Source organism: Pristiophorus japonicus, chromosome 2 (assembly GCF_044704955.1).
Source record: "Pristiophorus japonicus isolate sPriJap1 chromosome 2, sPriJap1.hap1, whole genome shotgun sequence".
In the NCBI taxonomy this organism is placed as follows: domain Eukaryota; kingdom Metazoa; phylum Chordata; class Chondrichthyes; family Pristiophoridae; genus Pristiophorus; species Pristiophorus japonicus.
The window spans coordinates 372,328,357-372,348,291 of NC_091978.1; the positions used below are offsets into that span (position 1 = coordinate 372,328,357).

At 50.5% G+C, this 19,935-nt stretch overlaps 1 protein-coding gene across 4 annotated transcripts in view; it reads right to left on the reverse strand.

Moving 5' to 3' along the window:
* Positions 1-19,935, reverse strand: part of LOC139250860 (protein phosphatase 3 catalytic subunit alpha) — a 400,550-nt gene that overhangs the window by 117,346 nt on the left and 263,269 nt on the right. For all 4 annotated transcript variants that reach the window (XM_070873139.1, XM_070873137.1, XM_070873138.1 and 1 more), the window contains exon 5: positions 8,529-8,674. In XM_070873139.1, the coding sequence (XP_070729240.1) occupies positions 8,529-8,674 (146 nt within the window). The remainder of the gene's footprint in view (positions 1-8,528; positions 8,675-19,935) is intronic.

Below are 19,935 nucleotides of genomic sequence, written 5' to 3' on the forward strand. Positions count from 1 at the left end.
CCCACTGGTTCTGTAGTTTAGTTCCACTCCAGCGGGGAGCTCGTTGACTGTGAAGTGAAACATGGCAGTGAGGAAGATTGAGAAGAGGGTTGGGGCGATGACACAGCCCTGTTTGACCCCGGTCCGGACGTGGATTAGGTCTGTAATGGATCCGTTGGTAAGGATCACGGCCTGCATGTCATCGTGGAGCAGGCGGAGGATGGTGACAAACTTTAGGGGGCATCCAAAACAGAGGAGGATGCTCCATAGACCTTCGTGGTGGAGAGTGTCAAAGGTCTTTGTAAGGTCAAAGAAGGCCATGTATAAGGGCCGGTGCTGCTCCCTGCATTTTTCCTGCAGCTGTCGCGCTGCAAAAATCATGTCCGTTGTGCCCCGTAGGGGACTAAACCCACACTGCGACTCCGACACGCCCAGAGCAGTACTGAGGGAGCACCGCACTGTCGGAGGGGCAGTACTGAGAGAGCGTCGCACTGTCGGAGGGGCAGTACTGAGAGAGCGCCGCACTATCGGAGGGGCAGTACTGAGAGAGCGCCGCACTGTCGGATTGGGCAGTACTGAGAGAGCACCGCACTATCGGAGGGGCAGTACTGAGGGAGCGCTGCACTGTCGGAGGGGCAGTATCGAGGGAGCGCTGCACTGTCGGAGGGGCAGTATCGAGGGAGTGCTGCACTGTCGGAGGGGCAGTACTGAGAGGGCACCGCACTGTCGGAGGGGCAGTACTGAGAGGGCGCCGCACTGTCGGAGGGGCAGTACTGAGGGAGCGCCGCACTATCGGAGGGGCAGTACTGAGGGAGCGCCGCACTGTCGGAGGGGTAGTACTGTCGGAGGGGCAGTACTGTCGGAGGGGCAGTACTGAGGGAGCGCCGCACTGTCTGAGGGAGCGCTGCACTGTTGGAGGGGCAGTACTGAGGGAGTGCAGCATTGTGTGAGGGGTAGTACTGAGGGATTGCTGCACTGTCGGAGGGGCAGTACTGAGGGAGCGTCGCACTGTCAGAGGGGCAGTACTGAGGGAGTGCTGCACTGTCGGAGGGACAGTACTGAGGGAGCGCCGCACTGTCGGAGGGGCAGTACTGAGGGAGAGCCGCACTGTCGGAGGGGCAGTACTGAGGGAGCACTGCACTGTCGGAGGGGCAGTACTGAGGGAGCGCCGCACTGTCGGAGGGGCAGTACTGAGGGAGCGCTGCACTGTCGGAGGGGCAGTATCGAGGGAGTGCTGCACTGTCGGAGGGACAGTACTGAGGGAGCGCCGCATTGTCGGAGGGGCAGTACTGAGGGAGAGCCGCACTGTCGGAGGGGCAGTACTGAGGGAGCACCGCACTGTCGGAGGGGCAATACTGAGGGAGCGCCGCACTGTCGGAGGGGCAGTACTGAGGGAGCGCCACACTGTCGGAGGGGCAGTACTGAGGGAGCGCCGTACTGTCGGAGGGGTAGTACTGTCGGAGGGGCAGTACTGTCGGAGGGGCAGTACTGAGGGAGCGCCGCACTGTCTGAGGGGCAGTACTGAGGGAGCGCTGCACAATCGGAGGGTCAGTACTGAGGGAGCGCCGCACTATCGGAGGGGCAGTGCTGAGGGAGCGCCGCACTGTCTGAGGGAGCGCTGCACTGTCGGAGGGGCAGTACTGAGGGAGTGCAGCATTGTGTGAGGGGTAGTACTGAGGGAGTGCTGCACTGTCGGAGGGGCAGTACTGAGGGAGCGTCGCACTGTCGGAGGGGCAGTACTGAGGGAGCACCGCACTGTCGGAGGGGCAGTACTGAGGGAGTGCCACACTGTCGGAGGGGCAGTACCGAGGGAGAGCCGCACTGTCGGAGGGGCAGTACCGAGGGAGGACCGCACTGTCGGAGGGGCAGTACTGAGGGAGAACCGCACTGTCGGAGGGGCAGTACTGAGGGAGCGCCGCACTGTCGGAGGGGCAGTACTGAGGGAGCGCCGCACTGTCGGAGGGGCAGTACTGAGGGAGCGCCGCACTGTCGGAGGTGCCGTCTTTCGGATGAGACATTAAAACAGTCTGCTCTCTCAGGTGGATTTAAAAGATTCTGTGGCACTGTTTTGAAGAAAAGTGGGAGAGTTCTCTCTGGTTTCCTTAACTAACATCACTAAAACAGATTATCTGGGTCATTATCACATTGCTGTGTGTGGGAGCTTGCTGTGCGCAGATTGTCTGCCACGTTTCCCACATTACAACAGTGACTACACTCCAAAAGTACTTCATTGGCTGTAAAGTGCTTTGGGACATCCTGAGATTGTGAAATTATTATCGTCCCAGGCGGTCTGAACAACCTGTATTTATATAGCGCCTTTAACGTAGTAAAACGTCCCAAGGCGCTTCACAGGAGCGATTATAAAGACAAAAAAAACATGTGACACCGAGCCACATAAGTAGAAATTAGGACAGGTGACCAAAAGCTGGGTCTAAGAGGTCGGTTTTAATGAGCATCTTGAAGGAGGAGAGAGAGGTAGAGAGGCGGAGAGGTTTAGGGAGGGAGTTCCAGAGCTTGGGGCCCAGGCAACAGAAGGCACGGCCACCGATGGTGGAGCGATTATAATCAGGGATGCCAAGAGGGCAGAATTAGAGGAGCGCAAAGATCTCGGGGGGGTTGTGGGGCTGGAGGAGATTACAGAGATAGGGAGGGGCGAGACCATGGGGGGATTTGTAAATAAGGATGGGAATTTTGAAATTGAGCTGTTGCTTAACCGGGTGCCAATGTAGGTCAGTGAGCACAGCGGGTGATGGGTGAGCGGGACTTGGTGCGAGTTAGGACACGGGGCAGCGAGTACAGGGGGTGATGGGTGAGCGGGACTTGGTGTGAGTTAGGACACGGGGCAGCGAACACAGGGGGTGATGGGTGAGCGGGACTTGGTGCGAGTTAGGACACGGGGCACAGGGGGTGATGGGTGAGCGGGACTTGGTGCGAGTTAGGACACGGGGCAGTGAGCACAGGGGGTGATGAGTGAGCGGGACTGGGTGCGAGTTAAGACACGGGGCACAGGGGGTGATGGGTGAGCGGGACTCGGTGTGAGTTAGGTGACGGGGCAGTGAGCACAGGGGGTGATGGGTGAGTGGGACTCGGTGCGAGTTAGGACACGGGGCAGTGAGCACAGGGGGTGATGGGTGAGCGGGATTCGGTGCGAGTTAGGTGACGGGGCAGCGAGCACAGGGGGTGATGGGTGAGTGGGACTCGGTGCGAGTTAGGTGATGGGGCAGCCGAGTTTTGGATCACCTCAAGTTTACGTAGGGTAGAATGTGGGAGGCCAGTTAGGAGTACACATAACAAGTGAATGCACATATTCCAAATTAAAAAGAGATCTAATTAATATTATCCCTGCCGAATTGCACCCAGTGTATATGATTAATTCAAGTACACTTTCCATCTCTCATTATGCCGAACCTCAGTGTATAAAATGTCCTTCAGCATCTCTTTATTTAGTGCAACTGCAAGAGGTCTGCAGCCTTTGAAGCTCGATACATCAGGCACAGGAAGAAACGTTTAGGCAAGTCACCGACACAGTTAACTTGCTGCAGACATTAAATAATTCATGTGCTCTGTCGCATTAAAGAACTTCAATAAATCTTAAATATAAAGCAAACTCATAAATATTGATAGTTTTGCAGATTGCAAGTCTGGCAAAGACTTATTACCAACCGGTAAAACAAGGAAATGAGATTAACATGCACAGAGACAAATACCTGAATCTATCTTATAGCGAGGTAACTGCATGATCAGAACATCACAAAAATACCTGCAGGGGGAACTCGCCGAGATATGTACTCGGACCACCAGCCAGTGCTTTTCCTGCTCCTGTACCTCCTGGCTAAGCAACGCCTCGATTTCTAAATTCCCATCCTTGTTTACAAACCCCTCCATGGCCTCGCCCCTCCCTATCTCTTTAACCTCCTCCAGCCCCACAACCCCCCGAGATCTCTGCGCTCCTCTAATTCTGCCATCCTGAGCATCCCTGATTATAATCACTCCACCATCGGTGGCCGTGCCTTCTGCTGCCTGGGCCCCAAGCTCTGGAACTCCCTCCCTAAACCTCTCCGCCTCGCTACCTCTCTTTCCTCCTTTAAAGACGCTCCTTAAAACCTACCTCTTTGACCCAAGCTTTTGGTCACCTGCGCTAATTTCTCCTTATTTGTTTTGTCTTATAACACTACGGTGAAGCGCCTTGTGATGTTTTACTACATTAAAGGTGCGATATAAATACAAGTTGTTGTTGTACATAACTGGAGCTGTTCGTTATGGAAAAGAATTACCAATATTATTTGGAAAATCCATTTCAAACTTGCTCCAAAGTTGTTTGACTTGATAAATACCCTTCCAGTGAATGCAAGAGTCAGAAATATCTGCGTGTGTTGCCCTTCCATCACCTTTCATCATTCGAATTAATGGAATCACAACGATGATTCGGACCTGCAGACGTCCGATTCACCAAATTATCCCTTTCCTTTATAGTTGCAATATTGAAGGAGAAGCAATTGCAGGGATATGGGGAAAGTGCGGGGAAGTGGAACTGATGGGACTGCTCTTCAAAAGAGCCGCTTCAATCAAGTAGTCAACATCCAGGGGGCATAGATTTAAAGTAATTGGTTTAGAGGGGATTTGAGGGGACGTTTCTTCACCCAGAGGGTGGTGGGGGTCTGGAACTCACTGCCTGAAAGGGGGGTAGAGGCAGAAACCCTCAGCACATTTACAAAGTACTTGGATGTGCACTTGAAGTTCTGTAACCTACAGGGCTACGGACCGAGAACTGGAAAGTGGGATTAGGCTGGGTAGCTCTTTGTCGGCTGGCGTGGACACGATGGGCCGAATGGCCTCCTTCCGTGCTGTAAATTTCTGTGATTCTCTGGATCTCTCTCTGGGGGTTTGCATCTGTCACTGCTTGTTTAGCTCACATTACAGATGCCTAGTTTGCAATGCTCAATTACTACAATTGGTATATCGGACAGCAATAAATCCAAAGAGAATTAACCTGGCACAGGACCTTTTTACAGCATCAATAAGCTGGAATAGCAACAGGCACCCAAGAAAGGGTACAAAGTGCCCCCTAGTTCCCCACACCATGTGCTCCCAGTATTAGGCACGTTGTTTTGGGAGCACTGAATACAAGCCTCACATTGCTCTGAGAGAAGGGAAGTAACATCAATTTCTTATGTGGCCTGTGACAAAATGGCACTTGCTAAGGTCTGGTACAAAATGGCATTCTGGAGCAAAAAGACTTGCATTTCTGTAGCGCCTTTCACAACCTCAGGGCACCCTAAAGCGTTTTACAGTCAATGAGGTACTTATTGAAGTGCGCTCACTGTTGTAATGTGGAAAACGCAGCAGTCAATTTGAGCACAGCAAGCTGATTAAAAAAAAATTGTTCCTGGGATGTGGGCATCGCTGGCAAGGCCGGCATTTATTGCCCATCCCTAATTGCCCCTTGAGAAGGTGGTGGTGAGCCGCCTTCTTGAACCGCTGCAGTCCGTGTGGTGAAGGTGCTCCCACAGTGCTGTTAGGGAGGGAGTTCCAGGATTGTGACCCAGCGACGATGAAGGAACGGCCGATATATTTCCAAGTCGGGATGGTGTGTGACTGGGAGGGGAACGTGGAGGTGGTGGTGTTCCCATGCGCCTGCTGCCCTTGTCCTTCTAGGTGGTAGAGGTCGCGGGTTTGGGAGGTGCTGCCGAAGAAGCCTTGGCGAGTTGCTGCAGTGCATCTTGTAGATGGTGCACACTGCAGCCAGGGGGCGCCGGTGGTGGAGGGAGTGAGTGTTGAAGGTGGTGGATGGGGTGTCGATCAAGCGGCTGCTTTGTCCTGGATGGTGTCGAGCTTCTCGAGTGTTGTTGGAGCTGCACCATCCAGGCAAGTGGAGAGTGTTCCATCACACTCCTGACTTGTGTCTTGTAGATGGTGGAAAGGCTTTGGGGAGTCAGGAGGTGAGACACTCGCTGCAGAATACCCAGCCTCTGACCCGCTCTTGTGGCCACAGTATTTATGTGGCTGGTCCAGTTACGTTTCTGGTCAATGGTGACCCCCAGGATGTTGATGGCGGGGGATTTGGCGATGGGAATGTCATTGAATGTCAAGGGACGGTGGTTAGACTCTCGCTTATTGGGGATGGTCATTGCCTGACACTTGTGTGGTGCGAATGTTACTTGCCACTTAGTTTATTTCCTCATAATATGCATCACCACGTGTGAAGCCAATCGCCATGTACTCCTATTTTAGGCCTAACTCTCTAACCTTATGTTTAAAAAAAGATATATATGTGATTTTTAAGTTGGACTGCCGAGCCAATTTGAAAACACCTCACAACAACACACGCAATTATCACTCTGACGAACAAAGATCTTACAATCAGATCAATGCCACCTCCTCAAAGTGTAGCTGTGACTGGGATACCACACGGGCATCACGAACACAAACCCACATCCTACTCCCTGGTGATGCAGAGCACTGAAGTACCATGCACTGCACCACATGCAGAGCACCTTCAAAAATGTAGGAACAAAAGAACATAAGAAAGAGGAGCAGGAGTCGGCCATTCGGCCCCTCGAGCCTGCTCCACCATTAAATAAGATCATGGCTGATCTGATCATGGACTCAGCTCCACTTCCCTGCCCGCTCCCCATAACCCTTGACTCCCTTATCGCTCAAAAAATCTGTCTATCTCCGCCTTAAATATATTCAATGACCCAGCCTCCACAGCTCTCTGGGGCAGAGAATTCCACAGATTTACAACCCTCAGAGAAGAAATTCCTCCTCATCTCAGTTTTAAATGAGCGGCCCCTTATTCTCAGACTATGTCCCCTAGTTTTAGTTTCCTCCATGAGTGGAAACATCCTCTCTGCATTCACCTTGTCGACCCCCCTCATTATCTTATACGTTTCGATAAGATCACCTCTCATTCTTCTGAACTCCAATGAGTATAGGCCCAACCCACTCAACCTATCTTCATAATGGCCTCCTTCCGTGCTGCAAATTTCTGTGATTCTGAAGCACTTCAGGGATCGGCAACATTGCAAATGCTGTGGGATGGCGGCTGGGCGGGGGGGCGGAGGGAGAGGGGGAATGGAACACGACAATTACACCCGGGTTGTAGCTGACACAATGCGAGGCCAATTGCAGAATAGTGTTGCTGCTGGTGGAGGAGATGCAATCATCATCGCTGACCCATGACCTGTCCTGAAGACAACTGACCCTCTCAACTGATGAAATATAATCCTACTGCAGGAACGGAACCTCGCGCAGTGGCACAGCTGAAAGCCAGAAGCTTTGAACACCTGCAGGCTACGACTTAGAAATAGCCGAGTTATTGCTTGCTGCTGAAAATCTGTGTCAGACACATGTTTGACACCTGCCTTGAACATCTTGTGCTGACCTTTGAGTGGATTAGATTGATCAGCAATTTACGTAAATCCATAGAGCTTTAAGGAAGTTGCAAATATCAAATTATGTGCTTTACAACAAGCAATTAACAACTTGTATTTATATAGCGCCTTTAACGTAGTGAAACATTCCAAGGCGCTTCACAGGAGTATTAAGAGATAAAAAATTAAAAAAATTTGACACCGAGCCGCATAAGTAGATATTAGAGAAAGGCTGGGTCAAAGTGGCAGGTTTTAAGGAGCCTCTTGAAGGAGGAGAGAGAGGCGGAGAGGTTTAGGGAGCGAGTTCCAGAGCTTGGGGCCCAGGCAACAGAAGGCACGGCCACCGATGGTGGAGCGATTATAATCAGGGATGCTCAGGAGGGCAGAATTAGAGGAGCGTAGACATCTCGGGGGGTTGTGGGACTGGAGATTACAGAGATAGGGAGGGGCGAGGGTCATGGAGGGAATTGAAAATATGGATGAGAATTTTGAAATCAAGGCGTTGCTTAACAGGGAGCCAATGTAGGTCAGTGAGCACAGGGGGTGATGGGTGAGCGGGACTTGGTGCGAGTTAGGACACGGGGCAGCGAGCACAGAGGGTGATGGGTGAGCAAGACCCGGTGCGAGTTAGGACACGGGGTCAGTGAGCACAGGGGGTGATGGGTGAGTGGGACTTGGTGCGAGTTAGGACACGGGGCAGCGAGCACAGGGGGTGATGGGTGAGTGGGACTTGGTGCGAGTTAGGACACGGGGCAGCGAGCACAGGGGGTGATGGGTGAGCGGGACTTGGTGCGAGTTAGGACACGGGGCAGCGAGCACAGGGGGTGATGGGTGAGCGGGACTTGGTGCGAGTTAGGACACAGGGCAGCGAGCACAGAGGGCGATGGGTGAGCGGGACTGGGTGTGAGTTAGGACACGGGGCAGCGAGCACAGGGGGTGATGAGTGAGCGGGACTTGGTGCGAGTTAGGACACGGGGCAGCGAGCACAGAGGGTGATGGGTGAGCAAGACTGGGTGTGAGTTAGGACACGGGGCAGTGAGCACAGGGGGTGATGGGTGAGCAAGACTCGGTGTGAGTTAGGACACGGGGCAGCCGAGTTTTGGAGCACCTCTAGTTTACATAAATTCAACTGACTAAGCTAACAGAACGGTTATTTGCAGGGATGGCGATACTTACTTTCTTGATGTCATCTAAGGTGTTGACCTCAGGCGACAGTCCACCATGTACACACAGGAACTGCTGGTTCATCAGAGCAGCCAATGGGAGGCAATCGAAAGCATCCATGCACGCGTCGTATATTCGTTCTGAATATTTAATTTTACCTGTTGGAGAAAAACAGACAGAGAGTTACTCTCAAAACTACAGCTGTACCAAGCTAAACGTTATCTATTCTAATAACAAAAGACTTGCATTTATATAGCGCCTTTCACCACCACCGGACATCTCAAAGCACTTTACAGCCAATGAAGTACTTTTGGAGTGTAGTCACTGTTGTAATGTGGGAAATGCGGCAGCCAATTTGCGCACAGCAAGCTCCCACACACAGCAATGTGATAATGACTGGATAATGTGTGTTTTTTTTTAAAATGTTGGTTGAGGGTCAAATATTGGCCAGGACACCGGGGATAACTCCCCTGCTCTTCTTCAAATAGTGCCAAGGGATCTTTTAACATCCACCTGAGAGCGCAGACAGAGCCTCGTATAACGTCTCCGACAGTGCAGTGCTCCCTCAGTGCTGCCCCTCCGACAGTGCACCGCTCCCTCAGTACTGCCCCTCCGACAGTGCGGCGCTCCCTCAGTACTGCCCCTCCGACAGTGCGGCGCTCCCTCAGTACTGCCCCTCCGACAGTGCAGCACTCCGTCAGCACCATAGACATTCAGCCAGGCACGTCTGGGCCTGCTCCTTGCAAGACAAGTCCAAGATATGCCTACTGTCCCGTTCTCACCCCAGATTACTGCAATTTAAAATGGTTATCCACTCTATCCTTAAAAATGCAATGGCCTTTGCCTCACTGAGTGGCTGCGGAAAAGTGGGTGTCACAGTCTCAGGATAAGGGGTCGGCCATTTAGGACTGAGATGAGGAGGAATTTCTTCACTCAGAGGGTGGTGAATCTTTGGAATTCTCTGCCCAGAGGGCTGTGGAGGCTCAGTCTTTCAGTATATTCAAGGCTGAGTTAATTTGATTTTTGGACTCTCGGGGAATCGAGGGATATGGGGATCGGGTGGGAAAGTGGAGTTGAGGTCGAAGATCAGTCATGATCTCATTGAATGGCGGAGCAGGTTCGAGGGGCCGAATGGCCGACTCCTGCTCCTAATTCTAATGTTATGTTCTAATGTTCTTATTCCATGCTTTAACCACCAATACTGGCCCACTACAGACTAGAATACCATGCACAATTTCTTGTCTCCATGTTATAAAAAGGATATAGAGGAAACTGGAGAAGGTGCAAAACATAAGATCATAAGAATTAGGAACAGGAGTAGGCCATCTAGCCCCTCAAGCCTGCTCCGCCATTCAACAAGATCATGGCTGATCTGGCCGTGGACTCAGCTCCACTTACCCGCCCGCTCCCCAGAACCCTTAATTCTCTTATTGGTTAAAAAGAATTTATAAAGACGATATCAGAACTGAGAGGTTATAACCATCAGGGAAGGCAGAACAGGCTGGGGCTCTTTATTCTAGAAAACAGAAGGCCTAGGGAGTGACCCAATAGAGGTCTTTAAAATGATGAAAGGGTTCGATAGGGTAGACGTAGAGAAGATGTTTCCCCCTGTGGGGAAGACCAGAACTAGAGACCATCAATATCAGACAGTCACTAATAAATCCAACGGGTAATTCAGGAGAAACTTCTTTACCCAGAGAGCGGTGAGAATGTGGAACTCGCTGCCACAGGGAGGGGTTGAGGCGAATAGTATCGATGTATTTAAGGGGAGGCTGGATAAACACATGAGGGAGAAAGGAATAGAGGGTTATGCTGATAGATTTAGATGCGGAAAGACGGGAGGAGGCTCGAGTGGAGCATAAACACCGGCATGGACTGGTTGGGCCCAATCCTGTGTAAAATCTGTTGACAGGTAATTGGATTCTCGACCTACTCTTCAGTGATAGAGGTGCTAATGGGTCTGTTTGATTCACATGAGGATTAGAAAGTGTACACATATCCTGTGGGGGCAGGGGGAATGTTCACGTTTGAGCAAGCCATGCATGGATTATAAAAGGTGTGGGCTTTATTGTCCAATGGTCTTTGCTTGTTTCAAATGTCTTAGGTTTTTATTTATAATGTAGGAGGTCTGTTTCAGTGTGTCTCCTGGGCAGGACAGGACCTGTATTGGAGTTGCTGTGGTCACAGTAATAGTGTGCTGGGGACTCTGTTTGCCATAGACACAGATGGAACTTGTGGGGAAGACCAGAACTAGGGGCCATCAATATCAGACAGTCACTAATAAACCCAATGGGGAATTCAGGAGAAACTTCTTTACCCAGAGAGCGGTGAGAATGTGGAACTCGCTGCCACAGGGAGGGGTTGAGGTGAATAGTATCGATGTATTTAAGGGGAGGCTAGGTTTGCAGAGGAGGGAGAGGAGATAGAGGTTTACACCAATAGTTAGATGAGGAAAGACAGGGGGAGGCTCGAGTGGAGCATAAATTATTCTGAAATCTTCCCTAAACCAAATAGTCAAAAAACTCAAACCGTCTGTAATGCTGGCAATTACAACCAGCATTAAACCTTTCTCACTTTCAGAAGCAAGATGCATTTTTTTTCCAGCTATCAAAGATATCAGTGAGTAGTGATTGGCAGGCTTAGATTGATGATGATTTATGTTTTAAGATTCCTCTTCACCAGACTCTTGTTGAGAAGGAAGGTCATGCCAAGCCACAGACCCATGTCCTTCTCAAAAAGCAATGATCTAGATCACTGCTTGGGACAATCAATATCGGGCCAGGTCCGAGGTTTAGGACTTGGGAAAGAATATCAATCACATGCCAAAAACATCACTTTCACTTGGCACCTCTATGGAAAAAAATGTTTGTTATACTCATACCCGGGATGTGGGCGTCGCTGGCAAGGCCGGCATTTATTGCCCATCCCTAATTGCCCCTTGAGAAGGTGGTGGTGAGCCGCCTTCTTGAACCGCTGCAGTCCGTGTGGTGAAGGTGCTCCCACAGTGCTGTTAGGGAGGGAGTTCCAGGATTGTGACCCAGCGACGATGAAGGAACGGCCGATATATTTCCAAGTCGGGATGGTGTGTGACTGGGAGGGGAACGTGGAGGTGGTGGTGTTCCCATGCACCTGCTGCCCTTGTCCTTCTAGGTGGTAGAGGTCGCAGGTTTGGGAGGTGCTGCCGAAGAAGCCTTGGCGAGTTGCTGCAGTGCATCTTGTAGATGGTACACACTGCAGCCAGGGGGCGCCGGTGGTGGAGGGAGTGAATGTTGAAGGTGGGGGATGGGGGGCCGATCCAGCGGCTGCTTTGTCCTGGATGGTGTCGAGCTTCTCGAGTGTTGGAGCTGCAACTCATCCAGGCAAGTGGAGAGTGTTCCATCACACTCCTGACTTGTGTCTTGTAGATGGAGGAAAGGCTTTGGGGAGTCAGGAGGTGAGACACTCACCGCAGAATACCCAGCCTCTGACCCGCTCTTGTGGCCACAGTATTTATGTGGCTGGTCCAGTTAAGTTTCTGGTCAATGGTGACCCCCAGGATGTTGATGGTGGGGGATTCGGCGATGGGAATGCCGTTGAATGTCAAGGGGAGGTGGTTAGACTCTCGCTTGTTGGAGATGGTCATTGCCTGGCACTTGTGTGGTGCGAATGTTACTTGTCACTTATCAGCCCAAGCCTGAATGTTGTCCAGGTCTTGCTGCTTGTGGGCACGGACTGCTCCATTATCTGAGGAGTTGCGAATGGAACTGAACACTGTGCAGTCATCCACAAAAATTATTTGAAATACAACATGGTAAAGATATAAATGAAAGAAAATAAATTCTTAGTGAAAGTGGTTACAGTTGAAACAAAGGCAGTTGTTATTTCGCTGTGCTCTTGTGTAAAGAGCAAAGTAGCAATTCACAGCTGGTGACGGATACCCAAAGACAACAACTTGCATTTATATAGCGCCTTTAACATAGTAAAACGTCCCAAGGTGCTTTACAGGATCGTTATCGAACAAATTTAACACCGCGTCACGCAAGGAGATATTAGGACATGTGACCAAAGGCTTGGTCAAAGGAGGTTGTTTTAAGGAGCGTCTTAAAGGAGGAGGTAGAGAGGCGGAGAGGTTTAGGGAGGGGATTCCAGAGCTTGGGACCCAGGCAGCTGAAGGCACGGTCGCCAATGGTGGAGCGATGGAAATCGGGGGATGCACAAGAGGCCAGAATTGGAGGAGCGCAGAGATCTCGGGAGGGTTGTGGGGCTGGAGGAGATTACAGAGATAGGGAGGGCGAGGACCACAGAGCCATTTGTAAACAAGGATAAGAATTTGAAATTTGAGGTGTTGCCGGACCAGGAGCCAGTGATGTTCAGGGGTAGTATTGAAGAGTATAAGTGGTACAATTCAATGGAAGGGTACTTTTCAAAAGGAGCTGGTCCCAAGGAGGTTGGAGTGCTGCAGAGACCAGTTCATATGCAGGACACTAAACTATACGCACAATGTGTCATGTCAGCATCTCCACACACGCAGATCGTGCACAAGTATATTTTGCTTCATGTAATCAAAGCAATTTAGAAAAGAATTCTCAAATGTGCTTGAATACCAAGAACATCTCATTTGCTCCTTTCACAAGAGCATGGAGAAGCCATCGATCAGGCAAACAGGAGTGTTCCCCACAGCATTAAATAACACCACCCACATTCCCATCAATTAACAGCCCAAACATACACTCAGTGGATATTATTTCGTGGCAAACAAGCCAGGTTGTGATGAAGAAATGTCACTGATTGAGCAGAGTTAACCACCGAGTGACCAATAGGTGACGGGAAGGAATCTCACGTTGAACATCTCTCAATTGGCCTCAGGATATTTCTTCCAACAGTGATGGGAACATCACAGTGCGCCGCTGATTGGCTTGTGGCCCACAGAATGCAAGGGATGGGTAAATGGGGGCCTGCACTGCAGTGTGCTGTTGAGCTGGGAGAACACCACTGACTGTGGCATTGCAAGTTACAGACAACAACGCAAGCACCCTTCACAACATCTCCCACTGCTGCCGTGGATGCTTTGAAGCCCAAAATTTCGGAGAGAGATGAGGAGAAATGTTTTCACTCAGAGGGTGGTGAACCTGTGGAATTCTCCACCACAGAAGGCTGTGGCAGCCAAGTCACTGAATATATTTAAAAGGGAGATAGATAGATTTCTAGACACAAAAGGCATCAAGGGGTATGGGGAGAAAGCGGGAATATGGTGTTGAGATAAAGGATCAGCCATGATCATAGTGAATGGCGGTGCAGGCTCGAAGGGCCGAATGGCCTACTACTGCTCCTATTTTCTATGTTTCTAAAACACAGAGGTCGTCAAAATCAACTTTTAATTGCATGGAGTCAATGATGGATTCAAAGCATCTCGGACACTCTGGGACCATCAACCTGGATGAGGTAACTTCCTGCAGGGTGGTAGGGTTGGGCAACGATAATGTCAAGTGTCGATTCTGCATCATAGGGGTTGGTGCAGGCCATTCAGCCCCTCTAGTCTGTTCAAGCATCCACTGCCTTTCCCCTGGCTGGAACTAGGGCGGCGACATAGTCTCAGGATGAGGGGTCGGCCATTTATGACTGAGATGAGGAGGAATCAGAGGGGAGTCAAGTGTTATGGGGAGCGGGCGGGGAAGTGGAGTTGAAGCCAGGATCAGATCAGCCATGATCTTATTGAATGGCGGAGCAGGCTCGAGGAGCCAAATGGCTGACTCCTGCTCCTATTTCTTATGATCTTGTGAATTTCTTCACTCAGAGGGTGGTGAATCTTTGGAATTCTCTGCCCCACAGGACTGTGGGGGCTGGGTCATTGAGTATATTCAAGGCTGAGATCGATAGATTTTTGGATATTAAGAGAATCGAGGGATATGGGGATCGGGCGGGAAAATGGAGTTGAGGTCGAAGATCAGCCGTGATCTCATTGAATGGCGGAGCAGGCTCGAGGGGCCGAATGGCAGACTCCTGCTCCTAATTCTTTTGTTACAGACTCGGGCATAGCTTCAGAAAGCAATGGTATCCAACTGGATGGAGCACCCACCTACAAGGGACTGGATCTGTGCACGTGGACCGTACACAGGGTGCTGTTCGAGGCCCCTGTACATCCCTGCCCTCAATCACCAGGCCTTGTTGATGTTTCTCATTCAAGTCCAGATCGAGGCGTCTGCCCATCACAATATTCGGCAACAAGCCGCACGCTGTTGGAGATATTGTAAGCCAATCTCTCACCTGGTCCCAACATCTTGAACCATTGCTTCAGTACTGCAAGTGAGAATCTTAGTTTGCAAATGTGCACCATTGTACCTGATCTCTGCTGCTTACAGTTTCACACAAAAGGCCTCATCTCTCAGAAACCAACCCTTCATTTTTCCTTCTTCTCCCAAGACCTGCAACATGGCTGATTGCCCTCAGAATAAAACGGTGTCACACTCCCAGGAACTGAGCACCAATCTGCATAATTAGCACATCGATGAACAATTAGACATGCCACAGGATTATTGGTAGGCCCAACAAATACGAACATAAGAAATAGGATCAAGAGTCGGCCATTCGGCCCCTCGAGCCTGCTCCACCATTCAACAAGATCATGGCTGGTCTTCGACCTCAACTCCACTTTCTCAAGCTGTAGACTGCAGGAAGATATCAATGAACTGGTCAGGTGGGCAGAACAGTGGCAAATGGAATTCAATCCAGAGAAGTGTGAGGTAATGCATTTGGGGAGAGCTAACAAGGAAAGGGAATACACATTAAATGGTAGGACACTGAGAAGTGCGGAGGAACAAAGGGACCTGGGAGTGCAGGTCCACAGATCCCTGAAGGTAGCAGGCCAGGTAGATAAGGTGGTTAAGAAGGCATACGGAATACTTGCCTTTATTAGCCGAGGCATAGAATACAAGAACAGGGAGATTATGCTTGAACTGTATAAAACACTAGTTAGGTCACAGCTGGAGTACTGCGTGCAGTTCTGGTCACCACATTACAGGAAAGATGTGATTGCACTGGAGAGGGTACAGAGGAGATTTACGAGGATGTTGCCGGGACTGGAGAATTTTAACAATGAGGAAAGATTGGATAGGCTGGGGTTGTTTTCTCTGGAACAGAGGAGGCTGAGGGGAGACCTGATTGAGGTGTATAAAATTACGAGGGGCCTGGATAGAGTGGATAGGAAGGACCTATTTCCCTTAGCAGAGGGGTCAATAACCAGGGGGCATATATTGAAAGTAATTTGTAGAAGGTTTAGAGGGGATTTGAGGGGAAATGTCTTCACCCAGAGGGTGGTGGGGGTCTGGAACTCACTGCCTGAAAGGGTGGTAGAGGCAGAAACCCTCACCACATTTAAAAAGTACCTGGATGTGCACCTGAAGTGCCGTAACCTACAGGGCTACGGACCGAGAGCTGGAAAGTGAGATTACGCTGGGTAGCTCTTTGTCGGCCGGCGTGGACATGATTGGCCGAATGGCCTCCTTCCGTGCTGTAAATTTCTGATTCCCACCCTGTCCCCATATCCACTGATTCTCTCTCTAAAAATCTATCGATCTCAGCCTTGAATATATTCAATGACTGAGCCTCCACAGCCCTCTGGGGCAGAGAATTCCAAAGATTCACCACCCTCTGAGTGAAGAAATTCCTCCTCATCTCAGTCCTAAAATGGCCGACCCCTTATCCTGAGACTGTGACCCCTGGTTCTAGACTCCCCAGCCCGGGGGAAACACCCTCCCTGCATCAACCCTGTCGAGCCCGCTAAAATTTTAATACATTTCAATGAGATCACCTCTCATTCTTCTTAACTCCAGAGTATTAGCCCAAGTTACTCAATGTGCTGAGACTAACGGGCTCTGCTGCAGCCTATGTAGTGTCGGCAGATGTGTGCACCACACACAGCTTCTAGTTACCTCCTTAATGCAAGCACTCTAACTGTCAGGGTGTGACTCGTGGTGTCCCACAAGTATGTGTTAGGTTCGCAGCTCGTCACTGTCTTGATTAAAAACTTCGCGGACAGGATGGAGAACCACAGATCCAAATTTGCCGATGACACAAAGATGGGCGGCATTGTAGGCAGTGTAGGTGAAAGCATAACATTAGAGAGAGATATTAGATTACGTGAATGGGAAAAGCTGTGGCAAATTGGATTTCATTGTAGGCAATTTTTTTTTCACGGAGCATCTTGAAGGAGGAAAGAGAGGCAGAGAGGTTTAGGGAGTGAGTTCCAGAGCTTGGGGCCCAGGCAGCTGAAGGCACGGCCACCAATGGTGGAGCGATTACAATCAGGGATGCTCAAGAGGCCAGAATTAGAGCAGCGCAGACACCTCGGGAGGTTGTGGGGCTGGAGGAGGTTGCAGAGATAGGGAGGGGCGAGGACCATGGATAATTTGAAAACAAGGATAAGAATTTTGAAATTGAGGTGTTGCTTAACCGGAAGCCAACGTAGGTCAGTGAGCACAGGGGGTGATGGGTGAGCGGGACTCGGTGCGAGTTAGGACACGGGGTCAGTGAGCACAGGGGGTGATGGGTGAGTGGGACTCGGTGCGAGTTAGGACACGGGGCAGCGAGCACAGGGGGTGATGGGTGAGCGGGACTTGGTGCGAGTTAGGACACAGGGCAGCGAGCACAGGGGGTGATGGGTGAGTGGGACTCGGTGCGAGTTAGGACACAGGGCAGCGAGCACAGGGGGTGATGGGTGAGTGGGACTGGGTGCGAGTTAGGACACGGGGCAGCGAGCACAGGGGGTGATGGGTGAGCGGGACTCGGTGCGAGTTAGGACACGGGGCAGCGAGCACAGGGGGTGATGGGTGAGTGGGACTCGGTGCGAGTTAGGACACGGGGCAGTGAGCACAGGGAGTGATGGGTGAGTGGACTGGGTGTGAGTTAGGACATGGGGCAGTGAGCACAGGGGGTGATGGGTGAGTGGGACTGGGTGCGAGTTAGGACACGGGGCAGTGAGCACAGGGGGAGATGGGTGAGTGGGACTGGGTGTGAGTTAGGACACGGGGCAGTGAGCACAGGGGATGATGGGTGAGTGGGACTCGGTGAGAGTTAGGACACGGGGCAGTGAGCACAGGGGGAGATGGGTGAGTGGGACTGGGTGTGAGTTAGGACACGGGGCACAGGGGGTGATGGGTGAGTGGGTCTCGGTGTGAGTTAGGACACGGGGCTGTGAGCACAGGGGGTGATGGGTGAGTGGGACTCGGTGTGAATTAGGACATGGGGCAGCGAGCACAGGGGGAGATGGGTGAGTGGGACTCGGTGCGATTTAGGACACAAGGCAGTGAGCACAGGGGGTGATGGGTGAGCGGGACTCTGTGCGAGTTAGGACACGGGGGGAGATGGGTGAGTGGGACTGGGTGAGAGTTAGGACACGGGGCAGCCGAGTTTTGGATCAGATGACAAACCCAAGTCAGCCTCGTTGCTTAGCTTCCCCTTTCACTCCGAAGCCGAGGGAGCGATCTCTCCTCCCAAGTGCTTGCTGCATTATGGAAGCAGCAGGAATGGTTGCTGTTTGCAATATTTGTCCCACCCGTGGCCAAATTGTATGTTTATTTTGATTGTCCTTTCAAGAAAATGACTTTCCTTTTCTGGCTCTAATTTTTAGTTTACATCACTGAGTTCTAAATTCCTAACCATCTGAAATAGTTTCTCTGTATCTACCCTATCTGTTCCCCTTAATACCTTGAAAACATCAACCAAATCATCTTCAATTAATCTTCTAAATTCCAGGGAATACAATCCTAGTTTGTGTAACATAGAAACATAGAAAATAGATGCAGGAGTAGGCCATTCGGCCCTTCTAGCCTGCACCGCCATTCAATGAGTTCATGGCTGAACATGCAACTTCAGTACCCCATTCCTGCTTTCTCACCATACCCCTTGATCCCCCTAGTAGTAAGGACTTCATCTAACTCCTTTTTGAATATATTTAGTGAATTGGCCTCAACAACTTTCTGTGGTAGAGAATTCCACAGGTTCACCACTCTCTGGGTAAAGAAATTCCTCCTCATCTCGGTCCTAAATGGCTTACCCCTTTATCCTTAGACTGTGACCCCTGGTTCTGGACTTCCCCAACATTGGGAACATTCTTCCTGCATCTAACCTGTCTAACCCCGTCAGAATTTTAAACGTTTCTATGAGGTCCCCTCTCATTCTTCTGAACTCCAGTGAATACAAGCCCAGTTGATCCAGTCTTTCTTGATAGGTCAGTCCCGCCATCCCGGGAATCAGTCTGGTGAACCTTCGCTGCACTCCCTCAATAGCAAGAATGTCCTTCCTCAGGTTAGGAGACCAAAACTGTACACAATACTCCAGGTGTGGCCTCACCAAGGCCCTGTACAACTGTAGCAACACCTCCCTGCCCCTGTACTCAAATCCCCTCGCTATGAAGGCCAACATGCCATTTGCTTTCTTAACCGCCTGCTGTATCTGCATGCCAACCTTCAATGACTGATGTACCATGACACCCAGGTCTCTTTGCACCTCCCCTTTTCCTAATCTGTAACCTTGCCTCATAACTTAACCCTGGGAGACAGACCTACGCTGCTCTCCCTCCAGGACCTCAGGCTGTCCCATAAGAATTAGGAGCAGGAGTCGGCCATTCGGCCCCTCGAGTCTGTTCCGCCATTCAATAAGATCACGGCTGATCTTTGACCTCAACTCCACTTTCCCGCCCGATCCCTATATCCCTCGATTCCCTTAATATCCAAAAATCTATCGATCTCAGCCTTGAATATACTCGAGGACTGAGCCTCCACAGCCCTCTGGGGCAGAGAATTCCAAAGATTCACCACCCTCTGAATGAAGAAATTCCTCCTCATCTCAGTCCTAAATGGCCGACCCCTTATCCTGAGACTGTGACCCCTGGTTCTAGACTCCCCAGCCCGGGGGAAACATCCTCCCTGCATCTACCCTGTCAAGCCCTGTAAGAATTGTATATGTTTCAATGAGATCACCTCTCATTCTTCTAAACTCTAGAGAATATAGGTCTCGTCTACTCAAAGCGCTTTACAGCCAATTAAGTACTTTATGAGTGTAGTCACTGTTGTAATGTGGGAAACGCAGCAACCAAATTGCGCACAGCAAGCTCCCACACACAGCAATGTGATAATGATCTGATCATTTTTTTAAAAATATAAGTGACGTTGCTTGAGGGATAAATATTAGCCCACGACACCGGAGAGAACTCCCCTGCACTTCTTCAAAATAGCACCGAGGGATTTAACAGGATTCATCATCATTATGTAAATAAATCCATTTATTTAAGGGTTAACATTCATAAATAAGTTTGAACATGGGAGTGAAATGTTTGACTAATATTGGGAGAGTGTGTCATTGCTTGCTGACTTGCATCGACTATTAATGAGCATTTTTGCCCACAGTTGGAGATCTGGCCTGGTGTGATCCTGCAAAGTGTCAA